General features: G+C 43.5%; 1 protein-coding gene and 2 long non-coding RNA genes across 16 annotated transcripts in view; 2 read left to right on the top strand and 1 right to left on the bottom strand.

Moving 5' to 3' along the window:
• LOC135919774 (zinc finger protein ZFP2-like) overlaps positions 1-5,412 on the top strand; it is a 150,261-nt gene extending 144,849 nt beyond the window's left edge. For 11 of the 13 annotated variants that reach the window (XM_070526041.1, XM_070526039.1, XM_070526037.1 and 8 more), the window contains 2 exons: positions 364-505; positions 2,960-4,866. In XM_070526041.1, coding sequence (XP_070382142.1) covers positions 364-505; positions 2,960-3,758 — 941 coding nt within the window. In that variant the 3' untranslated portion in view covers positions 3,759-4,866. Of the gene's footprint in view, positions 1-363; positions 506-2,959 lie in introns of all 13 variants that reach the window. The other 2 variants (XM_070526043.1, XM_070526049.1) reach the window with 2 other exon arrangements.
• LOC135919788 (uncharacterized) overlaps positions 1-26,017 on the bottom strand; it is a 379,293-nt gene that overhangs the window by 251,777 nt on the left and 101,499 nt on the right. The gene's annotated exons all lie outside the window — the stretch shown is intronic.
• LOC135919795 (uncharacterized) lies at positions 8,302-17,041 on the top strand. Its single transcript, XR_010570063.2, has 4 exons — positions 8,302-8,602; positions 9,006-9,085; positions 11,426-11,537; positions 15,024-17,041. It is a non-coding gene; the product is annotated as an uncharacterized lncRNA (long non-coding RNA).

Genomic DNA, 26,017 nt, shown 5'->3' with positions numbered 1-26,017 from the left:
GCATGTCATATTTGATTGTATCATGTAGCATCAACGTCTCACGGAGTGTGGCTTATTACAAAGCCATTCCATTATGAGTGCGCGAAAAGATGCACGTAAATGAAAAGCAAGCATTGCAAGATCAACCAAGCCCCCGTTAATGCAGAAAGCACCGAGAAATCAACAATAACTTTCAAAACACTAGTTTGTCTTCTTCGTTCACACTAGGTTGTGTTTTCTGGTTTTTGTTGCTTAAACTTTCAGGATCACTTATCAGAACAAAAGTGCTTCGCTGTTTATTCTTGCTTCCTGCGCGTTCATATCACGGAATGGTCCGTCCTCATGACTTGTGGCACAGTGACGAATTTATGCCTCTGCTTTCAGGGCATGCAAACAGTACTGGAAGCGGAAGCACCGGTTTCACACTGTCGGTCTACAGCAGCGGCGGTGGCAGCGATGATTCATTGGCAAGCACAAGCCACGCGGGCATGCAGGAAGCATCTGGCATGTCGGGAAACGAAACTAGGTGAGCCAAAGATTTGCAAGAACTCCTTTTGATAGAGCAACTCACTGAGACAACAGGGAATTCTGCCTATGGTTCAGTCACCTTTTTCGATGAAGTTCTGACTACTGAAATGCGAAATATCAGCTGTTGTTCACGCAGTATGGCACTGGAGTAAACAGGAATCTTTAGCTCAGGATGTACTACCTAGGTACATGGGCAAGAAGAAATCAGCCTTCTCGACAATGCATTGCACGAACATTGGGGAAGTTTGCGGCATTTAAAAAAATGTTCTATTACTATAGTTGGAAAAATTGCATTTTTGATTCACGTCATATACTATGGAATAAAGTGAGACACTGAAGCATAAGAATTACAACTTCTTAACGCGAAAATAAAAGCAATGTGATGGTTCTATCAAATGGAAGAAATACCACATCTAAACTGCACAAAATATGCGTATAACACACCACTTTCAAACGGGCTCTTGCATGAGTGGACACTTTTGAAATCATTGCACACGGTTGAACAATTCCACAAATCTACCAATGGTTGTAAATAAAGTTGTCTCCTCAGGTTTTTCTAATATATGCAGCTAATACGACATCCGTGAAGTTAAATAAAACATTTAGGGAAGTGAAAATTGTCAATTTTATGCTTCTGTTCTTTTTCACTTTGCAATTTCAGTATTTTTGCATCAAAAATCATATAAAAATTATGATTTATACAGCTGACGGAATTTAAATATTTCTATCAGATGAAACAATTTTATTAAATTTGCGCTGAAGACAATCACGAAATATGTTCTTAGACCTACACGTGTTCTCTCAAAGCAATACTGCCTCTGTCGTGGCCTGTTAATCTTCCTCCCTATTATTTATTTACTTACTTACTTACTTACGTAGCTCTAATTTGTTTATTACATCATCCGGTCATGATACCAGCCAAGCTGGCATGATTTGACAAGATTTACAAGTTAACACGATAGGATAAACAGTACATTAGCAGAACAATACCTAACAATGTTCATGTAGTGCTTACCGCAGGCATTTCAAAAAAGCAACCGACAAAATGGAAAGCAAACACTGGGCGCGGGCATCTCTGCTATACTCTTTCCCCTAAACTGCACAAAAGATGTCGTACGAACGATGACTTGACTCAACGCTTGCAAACGTCATGAACTTATCGGATAGAAGAGAGCAAAACACGTTATTTATATTACATCACCGTAGATTGCCCTGAACGCTGTAATGCATATTTTCACAACGAGAAGAAGCAGGAAACACGCTTTCTCGGCAGCATATTTCATCCACTGTGCGTGAAAACAATGAACGATATCAGGCATTTGTGCTCGCTGCGTGAATGGTTTGATGTTAGAATGCGAGTCGAATATTAAATTATCTGATAGAAAGACAGCAGAAAAATTTTAATCTGCAATTTTGTTCTTCGTGTTCTACACGTAGATTGTGTTAGGACATTAAATGTCCTTCAGGGAGGCAGGCCACCTGTATTTTTGTTACAAACAACGCGAACAGCATGCCTTTGCGCGATATTCAATTATGAAGGCGAAAGCCTTTGGTGGTTCTTTGCAACGGCTCCTACCCGGAAAACGCGGCTCTAGCCCACAGACAAAAGATATCTTCATAAGGAATCGCTCATACCCCGTAAACAAGCACTGATGGAATGGCTGATAACGAATGAAGAAACGAAAGAAAGGACGAAGGAAAGAAACAACGAAAGTTCCTTTAGGTATTGCATTAGGTTCAAGCATGTGTGGTTGAGGGGGTCGACCTACTGCGTCACGCGTTTACTTCACAGTGCGGCTCGTTACGCTTTGTAAGAATTCTGGCCTTTCCCATCGCATAACTTAATGCAAGACCACGTGACCAGCAAGCTCCCGCCTTCCCTTTTAACAGAAGTGTAATATGCTGCCGAACTTTTTTACTCTTCTTAATATACAGGGCGTCCTAAAAACGTACAGGAACTTTCGCCGATGCAGAAGGGGCTTTTTCAATGTCGAATGAAACATCTTGAAGCAAAGAAATGAAGAAACATTTCAGGACTTTCCACTTGAAAACTCCTTGTGAGAGTGCTATTGGCGCGCATGTATTGTAAATATATAAACATGCTATGTTTCTCCATTAAAACTCGCTGCCAGACATTTCCACTCACCTGCACTTGCTTTAGATAGGCCATACATGAAGTATTAGGGCAAGCATTTTTCGTATTGCTTGCAACTCTGACGTAGACGATTCTTTTCAAGTTCCGCAACAAAGACCACCAACAGCAGCGGCGTACAATTTATGGCAAACTAGAGCACAATTCGAGCGCCAGCACTATATTCAGCTAGTTAGCGCTCAGGTTCAGCTGGTTGCCTTAACGCGCGATTACTGGTCAACCTGTCCATTCGCAAAATGTGTTTTCGCTCTCCCGTACAGGAGTCTGCTATTTTGAGCTCCTTTGTCCGTCTACTTACAGGAACGCTACTGGAACCGGAGGAAGGGGACATCAAGAGCTGTCCGGTGTCTCTGGCGATGTTTCGAGCAGGCGGCATGGCTTACAAGAGCGCGACAACCAACACACGGACGACACAGCCCACATTTGTAAAGCACGCGATCAATCATCTGTGAAGCAGTCGGAGTTTGTAGAGCGCTGCCGCATCCGTGATGCCAAAAAACACAAATGCGAAAGTTGTGGTAAAATGTTCCTCCGGGCGGATCACCTAGATATCCATAAGCGCACGCATACAAACGAGAGACCCTTCAGATGCGAAATATGCGATAAAATGTTTCGGTGTTCTCATCACCTAAATGACCATAAGCGCACACACACAGACACGAGACCATACAAATGCCAAATATGTCCGAAATCGTTCCGGTATCATGGTAATCTAAAAGTCCATATGGGCACACATACAGACGAGAAACCGTACACTTGCGAAACGTGTGGTAAATCATTTCGGCGTGCTGATTACCTAGGTTTCCATAAACGCTATCATACTGGCGAGAAACCCCACTCTTGCGAAACATGTGGTAAATCATTCGTGCGGACGACGGATCTGCATAGACACCAGCTCACTCACACGGACGAGAGACCCCATGTCTGTCATAAATGTTGTAAATCATTCAAAGTGAAACGCTATCTCAAGCATCATCTCAAATCGTGTGGCAGAAAAGGAGCTTTCATTTGCGAAATATGTGATGAATCCTTTATAAACAACTCGCAGCTGAGTCATCACCGCCAAAGGGTGCACGGGGATGAAAACCTGTCTGAGTGATTTCGTTTCGCAGAGAAAGAAACACTTCACGGACACCTGTGCGAAAATTTCAGGTGTAACTTACCTGTAGACTGATTTGAAGACGCAATTCAACTGAATACATGCCTCGTGACGCCTAAGGGTGTGCATTCGTAATATTCTAAATAGTGCTCATAAACAAGTAAATTCCCGGCGGATTTATGTGAGAGTAAACCTTGCAGGGGAAACACAATGACATTCGTTTACAGGAGGTACTAACCAACCGACCGCATGGTATGCAGAGACCGGCTTCTTTTATTATTTAAAACAGCTGATTTAAATGCTCGTTTCTTAAAATTAGTAGACGAGACATTGTCGCCACAAGTATCTATCGAGCTTCAGTGTCGAAGGTCCTGGACCAGGCTCTCTGTCTGCCGAACTATGTTCGCGAGCGTCGCTTTAACAAGCGCTTTACAAGACGAAACCTGATGGGCTGCAAGTATTTATTTTTTTGTAAGTACAAGCTTGAAATATTCGCACAAGACCATAGACAACTTGCTTAGTTAGAGAAGTGGATTCAGCAACCGTTTTGGATTAACTATCCTTTTAGTGATTCTGTTGTGTGAATAGAAGAAAAAACCTCTCATTAGGAAGCATTTAAAAATTAAGGACTCTTTTCTTTGTCAACTGAAAAGTAATCTCTGATATTATTTGATGTTTTTGAGCAGAGTTGTTTGAGTTGTTTTGCCACCGACAATACTTGCAGGAGCTTTTACGAAAGTGTATGGCCACATTGTATAGATAGAAAAATGTATTTTCCTAACATTCTTCTCAATGCAGTCAATATTTTAGTTTCCTCTTTGCCTCTTATAGTTTTACCGACGATCTGTGTTGCATCCCGTAAACTAAGCTGATGACAGCAGTGAGACTATAAAATTCAAATAGTTTGAAGCTTCACTATTTGCTTTGTTCTCCTTCTAAAGAATTTTTAGTTATTCTTTTTTCATTCTGGTAGAAGCTCCGTCAGTTCTAAATTGCAGATTTTATCCCCAATAACGGCAAATGTTTTTACTAGGCGTGCTCACTACTTAAAACCATAAAATCTTAGTCTGATATGACAAACGCATCCGTGCGAGCAATGACATGACAAGTAAGATTCAGGTTTTATGCATAATGGCGCGCGTACTTGTATATCTCTCTATCTCTTTACTTTGAACACGTTTGCACCTCTAGCAAATGCTGAGCTACTGCTCAGAACAGTCTCGAACTTTCTCGGCGTTTCTCATATGCCTACGCTGTAGTCGAATCTTTTGTAATCAAGTTGTACGCACGACACCAATGACGATGCGCATTCTAAAAGGTGTGCAAGCTCCAGCGATGACGGTGGAATCTTCAACGAATCACGTGAGAGTAGCCGACGCTCATTAAACACTAACCACGTCCTGGATGACCGACGGATGTGTCCCACACCATCTTTCTGCCCGAGCATAACTTTGGTCGGTTCAGTCTCGCCCAATAAAGAGTGTTTCGTCACCTAATGTTCTTGCTATAGTGTTGCTCGAGCAAAAATGATTTGAGTGCCTAGAGATATTCTATAGAGTTCTTATAGACGACCTTGCCTTTCTATAGATTTGGTCTTCTGGTTAATCAAAGTGTTCACACTGTCTATAGAAGAAAGTCGACAAGGTTTCTATTTCTTTTTCTCTATTCGCACTCTATCCCAATGTATGTCATTGCATACTCGCATTCTACCCCATCCTATGGCCCCCCTACTCTGGGTCGCCACCTTAACATCTGCAAATTTATCCGACGCACTGCTGCTACCCCACTCAAGTCATTCGCTCAACTTGTTTCTTTTTTGCTACTCGAGCGCTGACCACTTGACTAGCTTTTCTAACACCAAAAACGCATGCAGCCTACGACACCCATGGCTTTTGTTCTGCTTCTCAGAAGGTTCTCTAACCTCCCCGTCCCCGAACACCCACCGACGTGCTTTTCCTTTCCTTTTTTTTCTGCTGCCTTCCCAGTCTTCTACTCTCGCCCCATCGTCTTAGAAATCAAGGCACAGCGCTCATTTATTTTTCAGTCTCTCCCTTTAGAGCCAGCTACCACCGACCACGACCACCAGTGACATCACTCAACTAACCTGATAGGTGATGTCAGAATTGAAAAAGAATTGTCAGGACAGGTGAAATGTCAGGGGAATAAGAATTGCAAACAAGAAGAAAACCACCTTTGTCGAAGATAGGCGCTCTTTTCGAAACGTTGGCCAGCCTTTCTGAGACATTTTATCCTGGTATACCTTTATACCACACTCAGTATTTGTCAAATACCTTTTAGAAGTACAGTCTTCGCAGTAGCCATGCCTGTTCACACTGCCTCTTGAATAAAAAACGTTGCTTTCATGTTGAAAACCGGAAATACAGAATACCCTGAACCACTTTTTCCACACTTGAATATTCGGTTGCAGCACGTAAGCTTTAAAGCAACTTTTTCTCGAGTATTCACATTACTTTGAGTGGTCCTTGGTTGTCCATATTGTGCTAGGAATTCGGTTTTAAAGACCCGCAACGCCTATACATCCCCACAAAATGCCTGGCAAGCTCTACGTAGCAAGTAATGAATAAATAAGTATAGCTTCTACGGAAGCTGCAATGGGGGCGTTTCAGCTAGCCTGTGACTTATGGGAAATGCATCGATTTCCCTCGACTTCGTCTTTCTAGCTTCAAACGGCTTCGTCCCGAACGCACGCATCAACATCAATTTATTGCGGGCAACCTAGTGCCTTAAGACCCTTGTCACGTTTTCATTTGGCCACATCGACAAGCTGAACCAATGCAATGAGTAGCAATTTTTTGTGTTCGCAGCGTTATCTAGACTTAGAAAAGCATAGATTTCTCTGAAATTTACGATAATAAATGCATACAAAGAGGAATAAAAAAATCCACACGAACATCTGAATCCAAAAGCCCGAAGATCAGACAAACCCATGAGCTTCGCATCATTCCTATGATGGCTCAACGACTGCAGCGTCAGAGTTCCCTGCACTATATTGTGGGAAAAACTATGGAATAAACCTAGCTTGTTTCACTGTGTGTGCGTACGTACGTATGGCAATTTTGAAAACTTGTTGCTTCTTTTTCCGAAGTCGAAGCTCGTGCATCAACACGCATCTTGCGGCAAGACAGGGCATCTTCTTTTGCAAAATGCAGGATCCGCACCTTTATTTCTCTGGAAGTATACGAACCGACTTCTGTAGACCAAGAAATTTTAGTGAAAAATAAACCGTAATTCTTTTTCAACCCGTTGGCGAGACTTTTCACCTTTGCTTAAACAACAAAAACGCATATAATTTACTTCAATAAATTAACGCTGTCTGAGCCACCAGCGGGTTAACATCGGCTGGTGATGCTCAGCATATTGTATTTTCAACTGGCACAGCCAAAACTAATACAGATAGCACATTGAGGCTTGCGCGATGTAGAACAAGCTCAAAAACCATCGACGCCATAAATTTCTGTGATTTGTTCTCAGTATTCAGCCGTATTTGTAGCGGCGGAAGCTTTTTTACCGCAACCATTTTTACGAACAAATGGAAGCAGGAGGTAACTGTCCCCCTTGTACTTCATACAACGGCGAAAAGAGGAGCGTGAATCCGCTCATAGCAAGAGCACAGGGAAACTGACTCCACTAACCTGTTGTGGCTACATACTCGCAACAGCTTTAGAGGTTTCTATAACTTGGTTCTTTTTAACAATATTTGATTGAGGCTTGTAAAACACAAATCTACGAGGTGCGGAGTGGGAAACAGCGCATTTTCTTTAATGACAGCAACCACTCGGCCTGCTGGGCATGAAACGTAATTTACGACTGTAGAGAAATCACACAAAACTGTATCCAATGTCAGGGGTCTGACTGAGATACGACTATGCACGGCGCATCAGTGTTCGCTAGCGAAGAACCGCAGCAAATGCGAAGCAGTTGCAGTTCGGTATTGCTAGGGGCTGGTGAACATAGCACTGGAATTTGTGCGCAACAGAATAAAGGAAGCGGCATTCATCAGGTCAGAACAACTACCTGCCTAATTTCAACTGAACCAGAGAATGCCACATCAGTTTGCAGAATCGTTACCTCTGGTTATAAAAAAATTAAAGGGTTTTACCTGCCAAGACTACTTTCTAATTTGGACAACATGGACTTCCCTAACGTGGACCTAAATCTCAGTACACGGGTGTTTTCACATCCCGCACACATCCAAACGCGGCCGCCGTGACACGTATTCGATGCCGCGACCCCGTATTCAGCAGCCCAACATCATAGATCTGGTAATAATACGCTAGTTAGGGCTACCTTAGTTTCTATACCTCCTGCGCTTCCACGAGCGCTTACACGAGCAATTTCTTCCCGGAAAAATTTGCACGTCACGTTGTGACGAGCATGAACGAAAAGTGGCAATATTATCCGATAACCGTACATTTTTTTCGTAGTAAGTGAGCTTTATTAAATGATTTGGCGGGTAGATAGCATGGGTAATCGGGGCGCCTCTACTGCCGTTCGAGAATTTGTGCATTAGGGTCAAGCTTGTGGCGGACTCAAACGTCTCATTTTTTTCCAGATATGCGGAATCATTTTGATCGAGACATCGAAGTGACGAAAGATTTATTAGTTGCCGTTCTTTTTTTTGGCATTGAGCGCGCATGCGCGGTGATTCAACAACGTGCAGTCGACAATACACGCCAGTTACAGGACATCGAGACATCAGCCATGCCTAACGAAAGCAGCAACGAATGCATGCCTCTTGACTTGAGCATGAAGGCCGAAGCAAGACAGCGTACTAGCCGCGACGGTACCCGGGGCGCTTCATCTACATTGGGCGCCTACAGAACGTGAGCTTTACCACTCGTCAATTTTTTCGTTCAATACTGTTACCGTTAGACACGACCCACATAATTGTTCCCACCTAAAATGGGTCGTTTTTACAGTCAGCTTGAGCTTTGAAATCGAAGGCATTCGTAGATCAAGATGCATCTACGCAAGGGCGGTGCGAAAAAATTGCCACATTCCGCGCAAAGTAAGCTACTTAGCCCTCAGGACAAAATTTTTCGGAACATGAAGTGAACGTATACTTACCAAAGAAAATACTTTTCATTGATGTCTAAGTCTTCTACTCCACACACGCGATGAGGTGCTGTAGCTTGAATTCCCGGGTAGAAATTAAATATAATAACACCTCTTTTTTTTCTTGTCACATGTAGCGAGTAACTGTCTGGCGACTTTTTTTCTTATTAGCAGGATTTCCGAAGAAGCCTTGCGCTGCCCGGGGAACACGCAGCACACGCCCACGACCGACGACATTTGCAACGTCGACGGTACGTAGGCGATTGTCACTCGCCTTTCCTTCAAACATGGCGAATTGCCCTTACGGTTACAATGGTAGCGGTGCATTTATTGCGTATAAAGATACATTTTACCAGCGTGGCCAAGACGGTTTCCGCACGAACCAGCTTATAACTGTCCTTAGTAAGAAATGTGTGCTCATCTGAACATATTCAAATTTATACATAACCTATGCCGCAGAAGTTCTTGAATGAATGTGTTCTTGTTTCGGGGCGCAGATAAAGCTCACTCCTAGATGATGAGGGCAGAAGCCGAGACTTTACATTCCATGCACTGATTAAGTAGCTCGTAAATGGAATGATAGCATGACTATTGGTCTGCAATTTTATTTGCCAAGCTGAATCTCGGTTGGTTTCACTTACTAACATCGTGGCAATGTTTCCCTTAAACAGATAACGTTGCTTTACAAAGGAAGTGCTTTGATCCGAATACCATGGGTTATGTGGAATTATTTAGGCATTTCAAATGTTTTAACAGTGCTGGTACGTTTTAGGCAGAGTGTGAAAATTCCTCATGAATAGCATGTTACGAGCAGCAGACATATCCCGCTGCGGCCGAATGTAGATGTTACAGCGTACAATTTGGGGCACCCTAAAACAGCTTATATTGAAGCTCTTCGTTCTTTTACACGAAGCAAGCCACAGCCGCAGCATAAGCAATACTAAATATATAATGAAAATGCAATGAAAGGAGATAGAAAATTGATGGGTAGTTGTTTGCACTGTAGCAGTACATCTTCACCAAATATCCGAGCTATGGGCACCTGAAGCATGAACAATATTCGTATTGGCAGACTAACAATCACATTACCGAACGATTTACAATCAGTGGGCCAACACTTCAAAATTGTAAAGCTTTGATAAGAAGAAAATGTACGCCATGCTGAAACACCGGTCTTCCAAATCGAATGTACTTTTTTTAAGGTGATTGGCTTTTCTGGGATACGTCCTCCATTATTCGTACGGCCAGTATCTGCGCAACCTTTTTCGCAGGCATGATGAATGGTGCGACTTCAATGGTGCGACTAATAAAGTTGAGAATGCCCGACAATAAAAAATGAGTTCGTTAATTTCCGCCTCTGCTACCACACTGCAGCTCATTCGATGTCAAAGATGCAACTAGAATCTTTAGTTCCGGTGGTTGGGAATCCGCTTTTAATGTTTTCTTAGGCGTACGAAGGCATAGGCACTAAGACATGTGGGTGCAATGATGCCATAAACATTCTTAGCGTCCTCAACCCTCCTCTCCATCATATTGTAAACAAAAGTGCATCCAAAAATACAACGTGTCCATGGTGTATCAATGCTAATTGCAGTTGCGTAGATGGTCATCCTGATAGTTTTATGCCGTTATTTCCGCCTCTTAGGTCTCTCGCGTGTTCCTTTGGGTTTCACGCAATTGCTGCGCCGTTATATAAGACACGTGCACCTAGCTACGATACTTCCAGAGCTATCCATACAGTCAACACTTTTAACGTCTTTTGACGCTTTCCGTTGCATAGTTTAGTTACATATTACCCGTGAATTAGCACTTCCGCATTTCTTTCCAAGCTAATTCACTTTCTGCAATACGACTCTTATATATGCGCCGTGAGTTATCTTTTTGAAAGCTGTTCTATAGTCTATTGATGAGCTACACAGGAACATTGTTAATGACAGCCGTTTTAGCGCTAGTAATGAGCAGGTAAACCTGCAGTGCTTAAATCGGTACTTCTGTGCTTCACTATACAAGACTCACCAAAAGGGGTTCGGATAACCACTTTCTGAAAGACGAGTACGCATTTTGATTGCGCACCTGCGTCATAGAAGGCCAATAAATTAAGGACATACGCCATACAACAATGTTAAATCCCATGGTAGAAATGAGTCCTCTCACTTTTGCATGGTCATCGTCGGCGTCGGGCTATGCCTGCTGCTTCGTAAAAGATAAAGATGAAGAATAAGGCATCTAATGTACTTATTACTGGATAGCACAGCAAATATTGCGGCAAGGGTTTCACGCACAAGGGACCGAAATGTTGTTTTTCACTTTTACCACACTCTTGTTCTGCCCATGGTTTGAGATAAAGCGTAATAAGCGTGCGAAGAATCCAACACTACAAAATCTTGATCGTGCATGGTTTACCCATTACCATGAAGTTCTTGCATGCATTCAAGACATAGATGAAGCACTGCGTATGGAAGCACCGCCGTAAACTTTCTCGACCACTAAAAGCTTCTTGCCTTGCACCATAAGCATGGAAAATCCATTCCCATGAATTGCCCTTGCACAATGGCGAATGAACACCTTTACTATACTTTTATGCCATAAAGGTGTGACTGAAAATGGAAGCACAAGTTACCAGCACCTGGGTTTCATGGGCGACATCGATCACGCAATGCCCAGCACAAGCCGCGCATCAGCCAGTTTTGAAGACGGTGCCATGTAAGTTGACATTTAGAAAAGTTTCCTTGCAAAACAACTCGGAGACGACAGCGATAGCTACCCGCGTAATAATCATGCCTATACTCGGTAATTTCTCTTTGGGAGGGCTAGCTCTGATGGCTGAAACAGGTACTGCATCAGCAGTTTTGAGCGTAAGCCGGAGTGGCTGGCCTTGACTAACTTCACGATTCCAACCGCGCGACCGGACACCAAACGGAAGTGTGCACACCCGATGCCTCAACCACAACGCTATACAGGCTCGATCGATTTTCCATCCTGTTAACATGCGCACTTGCAGGTTTGCTTCCCATTATGAAATATGTAAAGATTGTGAAGGCAATATGCTCATCCGAAACGAGGCTCATAAAATGAAACAGGGTTTACCTGGTATCCTGTAAAATTACTGCAAGAATTAGGCTTGCACTGAGGCACTTGCGCGAAGGCTAAAAGTCCTTCACTTAAATACCAAATAATAATTGGTGTTTAGGCGATATGCTGTCGGCATAAACAAAAACCTTTACCTCGGGGTCTACTACCTAGGTACATTTGGAAAGAAATGCATGTGCTCGACAACACCCTGTGCGAGTATTGAAGCTTGTGGAATTTAAAGGAATGTCATATTATCGGTACCGAAGCTGTTGCATTTTAGATTCGTCACATACTTAGGAAGGCGATGAGATACTCAAGGAACAAACTTGCATCTTTGTGAACGTATAATGGTTTCCATCAAGTACGGACGTGAGCACAAGAAGTAGAAACAGACAGGACAATGCTGGACCTACAATTGAAGTTTTTTGTGAAAGCATTCCACAATTCCACAAACCAAGAACAATAACAAGGTTTTTAGTGAATTATAAAAAAAAGGTATGCACTTAAACAAAAGCGAAATCACACCCCTTCCGGACGAAGGCAATAACACGTGGATTGACATGATAAGTTTAGAAATTGCAGTTCTTTATCATTGATATGAACCGAAGGTTCACTCACACAAGTACGCGCACCCAACTTTTTCATGTGGAACGCTTCGCTAATTTCTCTTTCCAGTTTGCTGCGCTCTCTACGCACCATCGATACACTATGAAAAAAAGGTCGGCATTCATGCTTTTTGCAATGCAATGGCAAGTTCTCTCCTGTACCTGTAGGCAGTAAATAGCGATGCTCTAGCATGCGGTCATTAATGAGACGACCTGTCTGGCCGATATAGGACAGTCCGCATGAGAGAGGTGTGCGAGAGAACCGAAGATGCACACTTTTTGTGGAAAAAAGTGGTGTGCTTTTTTCCACAGCCACTAGTCGCAACTTTCTTCTCTCCTGTGATGCTTTAGCGCAACCTAACCAGTTTCCTCGACGCCGAAAACACTAGTGTGACACTCAGAAGGCGAGATTAGTGTCGGCAGGGTACCCGGTTTCACTTTTGATGGCTGTGTCAGAATCCTTTTTTGGAAAGTACACAAAAAAGAAAACCGTGGAAAGCGCAGACAACAATGAATCGTCAAAAAAAAAAGGTGGTAGCGAGGCCGTAATTGTAAGGCTTGTCTCATAATCTTGAGAGGGTGGCAAACTGGTTAGGTTGCGCAAAAGCATCACAGGAGAGAAGAAAGATGTGACTAGTGTGTGTGGAAAAAAGCACACCACTTTTTTCCACAAGAACTGTGCATCTTCGGTTCTCTGTCGCATACCTCTCTCTTGCGGACTGTCCTATATCGGCAAGACAGGTCGTTGCATTAATGACCACATGCGTGAGCATCGCAAGTTGCTACCTACAGATACAGGACGGAACTTGCCATTGCATTGCAAAAAACACGAATGCCGACCTGTTTTTGATAGTGTATCGATAGTGGGTAGAGAGCGTGTCAAACTGGAAAGAGAAATTAACGAAGCGTTCGACATGAAAAAGTTCGGCGCGCATAAATGTGTGAGTGAACTTTCGGTTCATATTAATGATAAAGAACTGCAATTTCTAAACTTAGGATGTCAAACCACGTGTTGTCGCCTTTGTCGGGAAGGGATGCGATTTCGCTTTTGTGTACAAACAAACCTTGTTATTGTTGTTGGGTGTATACGCATGCGTAGCGGTGATTTGTAGAATGTTTTCACAATAAACTTGAGTTGCAAATCCAGCGTTGTCCTGTCTGTTTCTACTTGTGCTCGCGTCCGTACTTGCTGGAAACCATTATGCGTTCACCATGCACAAATTGGCACAGCAAACTACTCTACTGAACTCATTTCTTTATACCTCAGAAACAAAAAGACCTCCACGATTCAATCAACTGTTGCAAATAACATATTTAGAGCGCTCAGAATGGATGTATTACACAGCTCACTGAAAATTATTGTTATATGGGCAGTTCATTCGCCAGTCTTCCGACACTGTACCGATTTCAAGCAAATTGCAAATTAATATAAAGAAAGTTGTCCGGTTGGGTTGCTCCAAGCGATGCAGCTAATAAAACTGCGACATATGCTTTTTTCGTGTAGTTACCTTTGTAAATTCTAAGATTCTATTCTTTTTAACCTTAGCGCTTTCATAATTTATCGCAGTTGCAAACCTATATAAAATTCATAATGCATACATTTACCGGAATTTACGTTTTTGATAGTTCTAATTTTTTCCTGAAATAATCCGGTCCTAATGCCTGCGAAGATAGCATGAATAGAAACGACGTACAACGTAACAAAACACGACTGTATAACCAAACCATAACATCGCATGAGTCATGTCAACATGGGCAACAAGAATAAATCAAAGTACATAACCGCAAGAATAGCGACCAATGTTAATCTAGTGCTTAGCGTAGACATTTCAAACGAGCTTCTGGGTTTACAAAAGACATGCACCAAGCACGCTGTCTCTGCCCTACTGCAAGTCATATTTTGCTCCATCAAACGGTTGGAAAGATGGCGTACCAGCAGTGCCTTAAATCGACGCTTGCAGCATTCATCATCTTATCGAGAAAATAAAGAGAATACTAACGCCATGAAACGGAGACGTATTTAGCCGACGCAAAACGGTCTTTTTCAATGACAAATGTTTCACTTCCGAGCGCACGTTTCTGGACCGTTGCCTGAATACTCCTTGTGAGCGTGTTGAAGGCGGAGTTGCATTTTCAATACTCAGACCAGCTAGCTTTCTAACTTACCATCACTGAAAGATATTTCTACTCTCCTGCACCTGTTTCATGTAGTAAAAATATGATGTATTAGTTAATGCAAGGCTTTTGTTATGCTTGAATCTCGAACGAGAAAAGTTCTTAATTTACGGTTCAGCATCACAGGCCACTGAAAGCACCAGTGTTCAATTTCTGACAATCTGGAGCCCAAGTCGAGCGCTAAATACCAATGCAGGAACTTAGCGCTCAAATTGAGCGAGTCACCTGATCATTATGGTACAGTTTACTTTGTAAAACTCTCATTGGGTCAAAATCTGTTTTTGCCATCCCACAAGAAAGTCGGCCATCTTGAGTTAAATATTCCATATCCTTGCAGGAATGCTACTGAAGCCGGAGGAAGAAAGCAGCAAGTGTCCTGCGACGCCAGTAGGAAGGTTTCCAGCAGACGGGATGCCTCACACGGGCAGCCCAACGAACGTACGGCAGGCACAGCGCCCATGCTCAGAGCACGCGATCAATCGCCTGTCAAGAAGTCGTACCACAAATGCGAAGCATGCGGTAAATTGCTAAGTAGCGGTGCTACTCTAACTGCGCATACCGCACGCACACAGGAGAAAGACCCTAAAAATGGGGAATATGTCATAAATTGTTCGCGCACAGGAACAGTTTCGATACGGATCAACTGGTTCACACAGGATTGAAACCCCATATCTGCCAAAACTCTACTAAACCATTCAAAAGCAAAGAGGAACTTAAAATTCATCTTATGTCCCACAGTGATGACAGACCTTTCATTTGCGACATATGTAATTTCTCCTTTAAGCATAACTCAACTTTGAGAAAACACCGCAAAACAATTCACGAGAGTAAATAGCCGTACGAGTCCTAGCAGTGTGGATTTCGGTTCGCAATGAAAGAAAACCTACACGTCCACCTCTGCAAAAATATTTGGTTTCGAATTGTGTGGAGAGTCGTTTAGAGATGCAGCTCAAATGGTTTCAGATCACGTGACGCTAACGGGTGGGCAGTCATAACAGTGTGACTAGTGCACAAGGGAAGTAGATCGCCCACGTGTTTTGCATAGGAACGTGACCGGGAAGCCGTGCAGGAAAATAACGCTGACATTCTCCCACACTGACGAGAAACTAACTGACCGCATCGTGGCGAGAGGGGCTTCTTTTGGCGTTTAAAAGTGCAAAGTGAAATGCAAGACGTAAATGCCACTACATTTTTCTAAATTACGTGACAGAACGTCATCTCCACCATAATTTGGCATGCTTCCATGTCGATGTATACTGCAGATCCTGGGTAGAGCTCACTGTTTGCAAAACTATGTTGTTATCGCCAACATAACTTTAGCAAACTCATTCCTAGACAAACCATAATGGGCTGCAGCTTTGTGTTTGCGTAAATAGAAGGTTGAATGTTTGCCCAGGATCCTTGAAACCTCGTTCAGTTTTCTGCAAGCGTTTTGACAGTGTACTAGTAATTAAGGTTTAGGTAACCATGCTTTAAGGATTCTGCAGTTTGAATAGAAGGGAGTACTTCACATGAGGAACCCATTCAAAAAGGAGGCACTTCGTTGTTGTCAACTCAAAACTAATCTCTAATAATTGAGGCCCTTCGGTCTTGCTGCCTTTCTGGGACAGCTTTTAAAATATATGCACACAGCCATGGGAAAATTTGTTTAGTTTACGAATTATTCAATGCGGGTAATGTTTCTATTCTCTCTTTCGCTCTTCTATGCTTACCGAAAATTTAATTCCTTATCATAGTGATTACAACAGGGACTCTTTATTCGACTCAAATCATTTGGAACTTAACCATATATCTTCTTCAAGAGCGAATATTTTATGTATTGTTGTATTCACGTGTAACCTCCATCAGTTTTAATATGCAGTTTCTTATTCACTCGGAAGTCATCTCTTTTGACTTGCCCTGCGCTCTAACGACAGCAGTGGAATTTTTTACCCTGATCTGACAAACGTGACCCTGCGAGCAATGATAGGACAACTCAGACAGTTTTTAGTTATTATTACTGACCCACGTACTTCTATATCTTTTTGCAATGTACGGGTCTCACCGAATAACAAAGGTAAAGTTACAGCTCAGGGTATGAGACACCAGCGTGTATCAGAACATTCTGCAATAGTGGAGCGTTTTGTAATCAAATTGCAGGCGTAAGGCGTATACAGTTGTGCATTCTGGAAGAAACGCGAGCGCCAATGATAAGGCTGGAATCTATTACGAAAAAAAGGGCGAATAGCCGATACTTGTTACTCGCAAAACATTTGTTCAACGATCGACTCATGTGCCCGGGACTATCGTTCTGCCCGACTGTAACTTGTTTTGTTGGTTCAGAGCTACGCCCAATAAAGATTCTTTCATGACTCACGGTTTTTCTGACTGTGTTGTTCACCGTCTCTACAACGTGACATCTGGTAAAGGTGCTTCGTGGAAACAGAATAAACCTTGCCGTGGAAAAAACGTGAACGTCGTTAGGAGCGAGGGGGATAGCCGCAGGCTCCGACTTCCGCCCGAGTACTTGACCTCTGCTCGAGAAGACTAGGAACATGGTGGCCCAGATAACTGGCCTAATGCGAGTGCCCGTGTCACCTGCAGTGACGTGTGCTGCAAAAGCAAAGGAAGCCACTGATCATTCGTGGTTTACTGTTTAGAAATCTGAGAAGCTGGCCTGAAACCTACTCAACAACCGCTATGTTCAACAATTGAAACTGTGAAAAGCTGCCGTTTCAAAGCTTACAATTTTACACCATTTCACCAATTACATTTCCAGAAACATTCGCGAGCGTCATGCTTAAGGAGCGGGCCTAAAGTCAATGAGAGCACCATGATTTCGGAGCAGAAATCAACTCTTAATTCAGCCACGTCAACCCGCACATGGCAGAGATGAGTTTTTCCTCATCTGCGGTTTTGAAGCAGGAGATTTACGTCGGACATGTAACCAACCCAAGACCATTACAAAATTCCTAGCGGAAGCAACGGGCATCGAAAAGACGTTGGAAGAGCGCAATCGCAACATTGTTGACTAGTGCTCTCACCGAAGGGGAAAATTCAAGAACTAGGCTCCGATGAACTCCGAAAGACCAATTGAACAGTTGCACGTGAAGAACTACTTAAGGTGTTCTCCTCGACGCAGCCTCAAGCAGCCTTAATATTTGACACCGACTGAGAGGCGTTCATGCAGCCACATCGCCGTGACGGAATTGCTGTAGCTGAATGCTGGAGTGATGGCCTACTTCACCGTCTTCAGCCATCTGCATCCCCTTCGCGCCCGCACCTGCCGACTGCTCGCTCTGCTGCCACTGCGAAGAAACCGGACACGTCTGTTGCCTCTACCCATACCGTGAGATGGCACTAAGATGTTTTGTCTTCAACTCTCTGCACGCTCAGCAAGGCGAATGACACCGTGAAAATGCTGACTGCTGAAGTGCTTGGCTGCGATTTGGCGGCGACGCCAATGACTAACTCCATCGCTGTCGCGAAGGCACTGCCTCTCGCTACAGTACCAAGTGTACACCGGGCCAATACATGGCCGATATGTGGTCCGTATCCGGCAAACAAAACACAGCAACCTATGGAGGTGCGGTTGTTTCTCGTTGCAGTGCCGCATGTCCTCCGCTGCCAACGCAAGATCAGGACACATGAAGAAGGAAGCACACACTGCCATTTCGACGAAGCTCCCAAGGTAAAATCACGCTTCCTAAAGCATACCTGACGATGCCGCGGAACAATGGGACAGTGCATGAAGCGATCATCGGACACCTTGAAATAAGTGTGACAATAAACCACCAAGATCAGCCCTGTAGCCGTGCAATGGCGGCTTTAGTGGAAAGACGACTCAACTACTCCGTCTTGAATGAATCCTGAACATCGCAGTCGATGACAGTTACGACTACGTGGCAAGAACCCCAACTCCGGGAAGCTGGAGGTCAGCGGGCAAGGACGACTGGAATGAGCACGTACGTTGAACACAAGACGTGTTAGGACACGCTTGCATCGCAGAATCACCCTTCTGTCGCAGGATCAGGACAACTCGCCATACTACGCGTGACGATCCAGCCAAAGACTGTCAGACAACGCTAAAATATTCGACGACTACAATATTCGAATACCAAGCCGGCGACTATGATAGCGTTTGGACCCCCCTAGGCCGACGTGCACTGAGCGAAAAACTTATTTCGGACTGTACACGGAAATTCACCGAATGTCGGCACGGCCCGTATGGCCGTAACATGCCTGTAAGCAGTCCAACTTCTGCGCCAGTAACCGGTTCTACCATAGACATCCAGCTATGACTTCGTTGTTTTTTCGTTGCTACGTGCTCTTCTGGTCTCCCCTGTCGTTTGGTGTTCGTAACCCTGGCACGACACATTTTAATGTGGGCACATTGGCATGTGTACTTATATTTTTTCGGTGACCCCGTTTCACCGCACGAAGTGTTAAGTTATCGCTCCGCGCATGACGCGCTTGCAGGTATCAGAACTTTCTGGATCATCCTCACTGATTGTGTCTGCGGTCTATATTGGAGTAGAACCTTGTGTAATCAAATTGCATGCGTGACGAGAATAGTGGTCGACATACTGTAAAATGCTCGATAGCATGCGATTAGTCTGGAATCTTCGGCCAAATAACTATAAATATCCGATTAGCTTGAGCCGCAGATTATTTTTCCGTCGATCGACCCATATGCTCGGTGCTATCATTCAGCCCAAGTGAAACTTCTTTTCTGGGCACAGTTTCGCTCAATAAAGAGTTGGTTTCGTGACTCCCCGTTCTTACCACTGTATTCCTCGCCGTCACTGCAAGTCGAAAATACCGGCAACTTACCTACACCTTAGCGGAACCTTAGTCGATAATAAAAGACAAACTTCTTATCCAGGTGGAAGGTATCTGTCTTGTCTCACATTGCTTTAGTTGCAGGCATACTATCTGTGCCAAATGAAACGCGAACAGTGGCGCCCGTGTCTCAATCGCAACTGAAACAAATGTGGGCGCCGTCGGCTAGTCTTGCTGCACTAGGCGATAATGCTCGCCTTAAACTGCTTTATTTTGGCATCTGATTTCTTTGATTTCCTGTTTTCTCACTTTGAAATTAAAGAGAAACAAAATTGTGGAGAAAATTTCGCAGTGAAGTACCAGCATGATTGACCGGTGAGCTCAAACCAGACGCGTCCGCCTCTCAAAGCTGATGACTGGCGGATGGCGCACACCAGACTTTTATGTTCAGCTTCGGAAACACTCCGCTGTTCGCGTCTCATACGATGCCGATAGCAGAATATTTCAGCATATTGGGAAAATAAAGAAAAGGGGGAAAGAAATGAATGGCAACTGTTGCTGAAAAACATACGCACGCACCCAGAATCTTTCCCAGGAATTTTGCGCACTATTTGAATTAAAGAAATGATAAATTGATGAAATTGAAAGTGGCTCAAAAAAACGACTTCGCGCAGGTGGGGCGGAATCCCACGTCTTCGCAATGCTCGTGCGATGCTCTATGCCAAACGATAATTTTAGCTCTTGGGGACGCCGGCGCAGGACGCCGACACCGGATTTTCTGTCATATGTACGGCGCCCTTGACGCTTTCGTGTTAAAGGTTATCAGTCCTTGATCGATATTGAATAGGCGCAAAAGACCTTTGACGTCGAGGAATGATGATTGCAGCAAGACGGGGAAAAAAACACCGCAAAGTACTGGGCAGACTTTGTCGACACCCAAGCACGGAAATTTTTTTCTGATCAGAAACGACAGTTATACAGTACCTGGCATGGTGGCAGCCTGAAGAGCAAGCTGCGGAAAGTTTATCGCATTATATATTTTAATAGATTCGGGCAGCTCAGCGTAATGGCAACTTTGGGTGCAGTGCGTTTGTCTTTGATAACGAATAAATTTTGTCACCTAGGTTTCCATAAACTGCGTGTAACACGTTTAGCAAGCATAAACATTGTGGCAAACATGTAGAAACACTGTTATCCTTCATTATTCGAGCAAGATAGTGTATAAATAAATGTATATGCAAGTCAGTCAGTCAGTGGAAATGTCTTGCGTAAATTAAGTTTTTCTTTTATTTTATTTTTATTTTTATATAGGGATACTGAAGCCCTCACTTGAGGGCCATTACGGGAGAAGAAAAAAGTAAAAAGATAAATTCAACACCGGCAATACAATTACAACACAATTTAATGCAGAATACAAAGCAATTTACAGGGAGGATGAACACGTATACGCAGAATTACAGTAAGCATGATCAATTCTTAATTACCCCGTTGCCTGTAATACAATTCTAGTAGAGTATATAATTGGCTAACATATTGTGTTGTTGCAGTGCAGTGCGGAAGGCCATTCCATATATTAATACACGAAAGAAAGAACGGGTATTTAAAACCATCAAGGCGTGTTTCATAAGGCTGTACACTAGCACTGTGGCTTAAACGCGGACTGTGTTTTAATGGGGGGAATGTATGTTTCTTTGTTTATACTTGTTCGATTTCTGGTCATATGGAAAAACAATTTCATTCGTTGATTTCATTCGTTGTTCCTTCTCCGAAAGGTTAAAAACTTACTTCTAGGAATTGCGTAATTACGTGAACAATGTCCAGCCATGCTAGCACTTCATATTATTGTTTATTGACAGAATTATTTAGAAAGCATTGAATATAGTAAACGCGGAAATAAATGGCCTTCCGTTTAGCATTTCGAGCACATATTCCTCAGCGAAGGCTACATACTCTCATGTGTGTCGGTTCCGAAAGCTATGAAAAACCAGAAGTATAACAGGTATGTGCTAGTAGCAAGCAATAAATTACTTGAGGCAACGCGCAGAAAGGCAAGTAGGACAACAGAAGTGAACAAAGACACAACGCTCCACCTTTGTTGTCCTACATGCCTTTATGCGGTTTGCCTGAAGTTATGCACCACTAACTAGCCCACCTGTCTGTTTTCGTGAAGAAATGAATTACTGCACTCTGTATGTGTCACCTAATGATCAACTGTGGGCTTTCTTTGTGAACTAAGTGCATTGCGTATGTAGACTGCTACCCTTCTGAGAGACTGATGTTGCACTTTCGCTGAATCACCCCGTTGGCGATACTTTTTACCTTTGCTTGCGCAACAAAAACCCACATAATTTACTTCAATAAATTAGCGTTGTCTGAGCTACTAGCGGGTTAACATCGCCTGGTTAGCACAGCCACAACAACTAGCACAGCCACAACAGATAAAGAAAGCACACTGAGGCCTGCGCGATGTAGAACAAGCTCACATACCATCGACGCCATAGCTTTCTGCGACCCGCCGTGGTTGCTCAGTGGCTATAGTGTTAGGCTGCTGAGGTCGCGGGATCGAATCCTGGCCACGGCGGCCGCATTCCAATGGGGACGAAATGCGAAAACAACCATGTATTTAGGTGCACGTTAAAGAACCCCTGGTGGTCTAAATTTCCGGAGTCCTCCACTACGGCGCGCCTCATAATCAGAAAGTGGTTTTGGCACGTAAAACCCCATAATTTAATTTTACCTTTCTGCGAGTTGTTCTCAGTATGCAGTCGTGTTTGCAGTGGCGGAACCTTTCGCACCGCAACCATTTTCACGAACAAATGGAAGCAGGAGGTTATGGCAACTGTCCCCCTTGTACTTCATACGATGGCGTAAACAGCAGAGTGAATCAGCTCATAGCGAGAGCACAGGGAAAGCTGACTCTACTTACCTGTTGTGGCTACATGCTCCCAACTGCTTTAAAGGTTTCGAAGTTGGTTCTTTTTCATCCATATTTGAATAAAGCTTGTAAAACACAAATCTACGAGGTGCGGAGTGGGAAACAGTGCATTTTGTTTAACGACAGCAACCATTCGGCATGCTGGGCGTGAAAAGTAATTTACGACTGTAAAGAAATCACGCAAAACTGTATCCAATGACTGAGATACGAGTACTGAGTACGAGTACTGACTACTGAGATACGACTATGCACGGCGCATGAGTGTCCGCTAGAGAAGAATCGCGGCAAGTGCGAAGCAGTTGCAGTTCTGCATTGCTAGCGGTTAGCAAAGACAGCACTGAAACTTGTGCGCAACAAAACAAAGCGTGCGCCACTCGTCAGGTGAGAAGAACTACCTGCTTCATTTCGACCGAGTAAGAGAATGCCACATCAGTTTGCAGAATCGTTGCCTCTGGTTATAAAAAAATAAAGCCTGCCAAGACTACTTTCTAATTTAGAAAACCTGGACTTCCCTAACGGGCTCCTAAATCTATGTACGCATGTGTTTCCGCATCTCGAACACATCCAAATGCGGCCGCCATGACACGGATTCGATGCCGCGACCCCGTATTCAGCAGCCCAACATCATAGATCTGGTAATAATACGCTAGTTAGGGCTACCGTAGTTTCTATACCTCCTGCGCTTCCACGAGCGCTAACACGAGCAACAATTTCTTCTCAGCGAGATGTGCACTCCACTTTGAGAGGAGCATGAAAGAAAAGTGGCGGTATTATCCGATAACCGTACCTTTTTCGTAGTAAGTGAGCTTTAATAAATGATTTGGTGGATAGATAGCATGGGTAATCGGAGCGCCTCTGATGCCGTTCGAAAATTTGTGCATTAGGCTCAAGCTAGTGGCGGACTCAAACGTCTCGTTTTTTTCCAGATATGGGTATCTTTTTAATCGAGACACCAAAGTGACAAAAGTTTTATTAGTTTCCGTTCTTTTTTTTTTGCATTGAGCGCGCATGCCCTGTGATTCACAACGTGCAGTCGACAATACACGCCAGTTACAGGACATCGAGACATCAGCCATGGCTGAAGAAAGCAGCAACGAATGCATGCCTCTTGACTTAAGCATGAAGTCCGAAGCAACACAGCGCACTAGCCGTGACGGTACCCAGGGCGCTTCATCTACATTGGGCGCCTACAGAACGTGAGCTTTACCACTTCTCAATTTTTTCGTTGAATACTGTTACGCTTAGGCCCGACCCATATAATAGGCCTTAACATTTGTATATTGGTTCCCACCTAAAATGGCTCTATTTTACAGCCAGCTTGAGCTTTGACATCGAAAGCATTCTTAGATCAAGACGCTTCGACGTGAGGGTGGTGCAAATTATTGCCACGTTTAGCGCAAAGTAAGCTACATAGCGCTCAGAATAAGATTTTTCAAAACATGAAGCGAACGTATACTTACAGAAGAAAATACTTTTCACTGATGTATAAGTATTGTACTCCACATGCGCGATGGGGTGCTATAGCTTGAAGTCCCGGGTAGAACTTAAATACCATTTCACCTATTTTTTTAGTCACAGCTAGTAACTGTCTGACGAATTTTTAAAATTATTTCTAGGATTTCTGACGACGCCTTGCGCTATCCGAGGAACACGCAGCACTCACCCACGACCAACGAGATTTGCAACGTCGACGGTACGTAGGCAATTGTCACTCGCCTTTTCCTCAAACATGGCAAATAGCCCCAATGGTTACAATGGGAGCGGTACATTTATTGCGTATAAAGATGCATTTGACTAGCATTGCCAAGACGGTTTCCGCATGAGCCGGCTTATGACTGTCCTAAGAATTTTGCTTATCTGATAATATCCGCATTCATACACAACCTATTCAGCAGAAGTTTTCAATGAATGTGTTCTTGTATCGGGGCGCCGATAAAGCAGGCTCCTTGATGATGAGGGGAGAAGCCGAGACTGTACATTCCATGCAATGATAAATTCACTCGTAAATAAAATCATCGCATGACTCGTCGGTCTACAATTTTATTCGCCAAGCATACTCTCAGAGGGTTTGACTTACTAACATCGGGACAATGTTTTCCTTAAACCGATCACGCTGGATTACAAAGCAAGTGCCTTGATCCGAATTATGTGGGTAATGTGCAATTATTTGGACGTTTCAAATGTTTTAACAGTGCTGGTACCTTTTAGGCAGAGTGTGAAAATACCTCATCAATTGTATGTTACGAGCAGCAGACATATCTCGCTGCGACCGAATGTAGACGTTACAACGTACAATTTGGGGCATGCACCCAAAACAGCTTATATTGAAACTATTCGTTATTTCATACGAAGCAATCCACAGCCGCAGCATAACCAATACTAAATATGTAATGAAAATGCAATGCAAGGAGATAGAAAATTGTTGGGTAGTTGTTTGCGCTCTGTTGCAACAAATCTTTACCAAATAGCTAAGCTATGCGCACCTCAAGCGTAAACACTATTCGTAGTGACAGAGTAACAATCACTTTACCGAACGATTGACAATCAGTGGGCCACTACTTCAAAGTCATAAAGCTTTGTTGAGAAGCAAATCTACGCGATACCAAAACATCGGTCTTCCAGATTGAATATACTTTTTTTTTGCAAGGTGATTAGCTTTCCTTGGGTACGTCATCCATTATTCGTACAGCCAGTATACGCACAACCTATTTCGCAGGCGACACGAACGGTGCGACTTAAATGGTGCGACTAATAAAGTTGAGAATTCCAGACAATAAAAATGAGTTCTTTGATTTACGCCTTTGCTACCACACTGTAGTTCATTCGATGTCAAAGATGCAGCTAGAATCTTCAGTTCCGGTGGTTGGGAATCCGCGTTTAATGTTTTCCTAGGCGTACGAAGGCATAGGCACTAAGACATGTGGGTGCAATGATGTCATAAACACTCTTAGCCAACTCAACCCTCCCCCCCTTCATATTGTAAACAAAACTGCATCCAAAAATTCGACCTGCCCATGGAGTTTCAACGCTAATTGCAGTAGCGTAGATGGTCATCCTGAGAGTTTTATGCCGTAATTTCCGCTTCTTAGGTCTCTCCCGTGTTCCTTTCAATTACGCAATTGCTGCGCCGTTATATAAGATACGTGCACCTAGCTACGATACTTGCAGCGCTATCGATACAGTCAACACTTTGAACGCCCTTCGAGGCTTTCCGTCGCATAGTTTAGTTACATATTGCCCCGTGAATAACCACATCCACATTTCCTTCCAAGCTAATGCACTTTCTGCAATACGACTCTTAAATATGCGCCGTGAGTTATCTTTTTGAAAGCTGTTCTATAGTCTATTGATGAGCTACACGGGAACATTGTTAAGTACAGCCATTTTAGCGCTCGTAATGAGCTTGGAAACGTGCAGTACTTACAACCGGTACTTATGTGCTTCTCTATACAAGACTCACCAAAAGGGGTTCAGATAACCACTTCCTGAAAGGCGAGTACGCATTTCGATTAGGCACCTATGTCATAGAAAGCCAATAAATTAAAGGCATACGTCAAACAACAATGTTAAATCCATCGGCAGAAATGCGTCCTCTAAATTTGCATTGTATTCGTCGGCGTCGGGCTATGCCTGCT

Source organism: Dermacentor albipictus, chromosome 9 (genome assembly GCF_038994185.2).
Source record: "Dermacentor albipictus isolate Rhodes 1998 colony chromosome 9, USDA_Dalb.pri_finalv2, whole genome shotgun sequence".
Classification (NCBI taxonomy): Eukaryota; Metazoa; Arthropoda; class Arachnida; order Ixodida; family Ixodidae; genus Dermacentor; species Dermacentor albipictus.
Note: the sequence above shows the minus strand (reverse complement) of the source record. Positions and strands in the feature narration are given on the sequence as shown.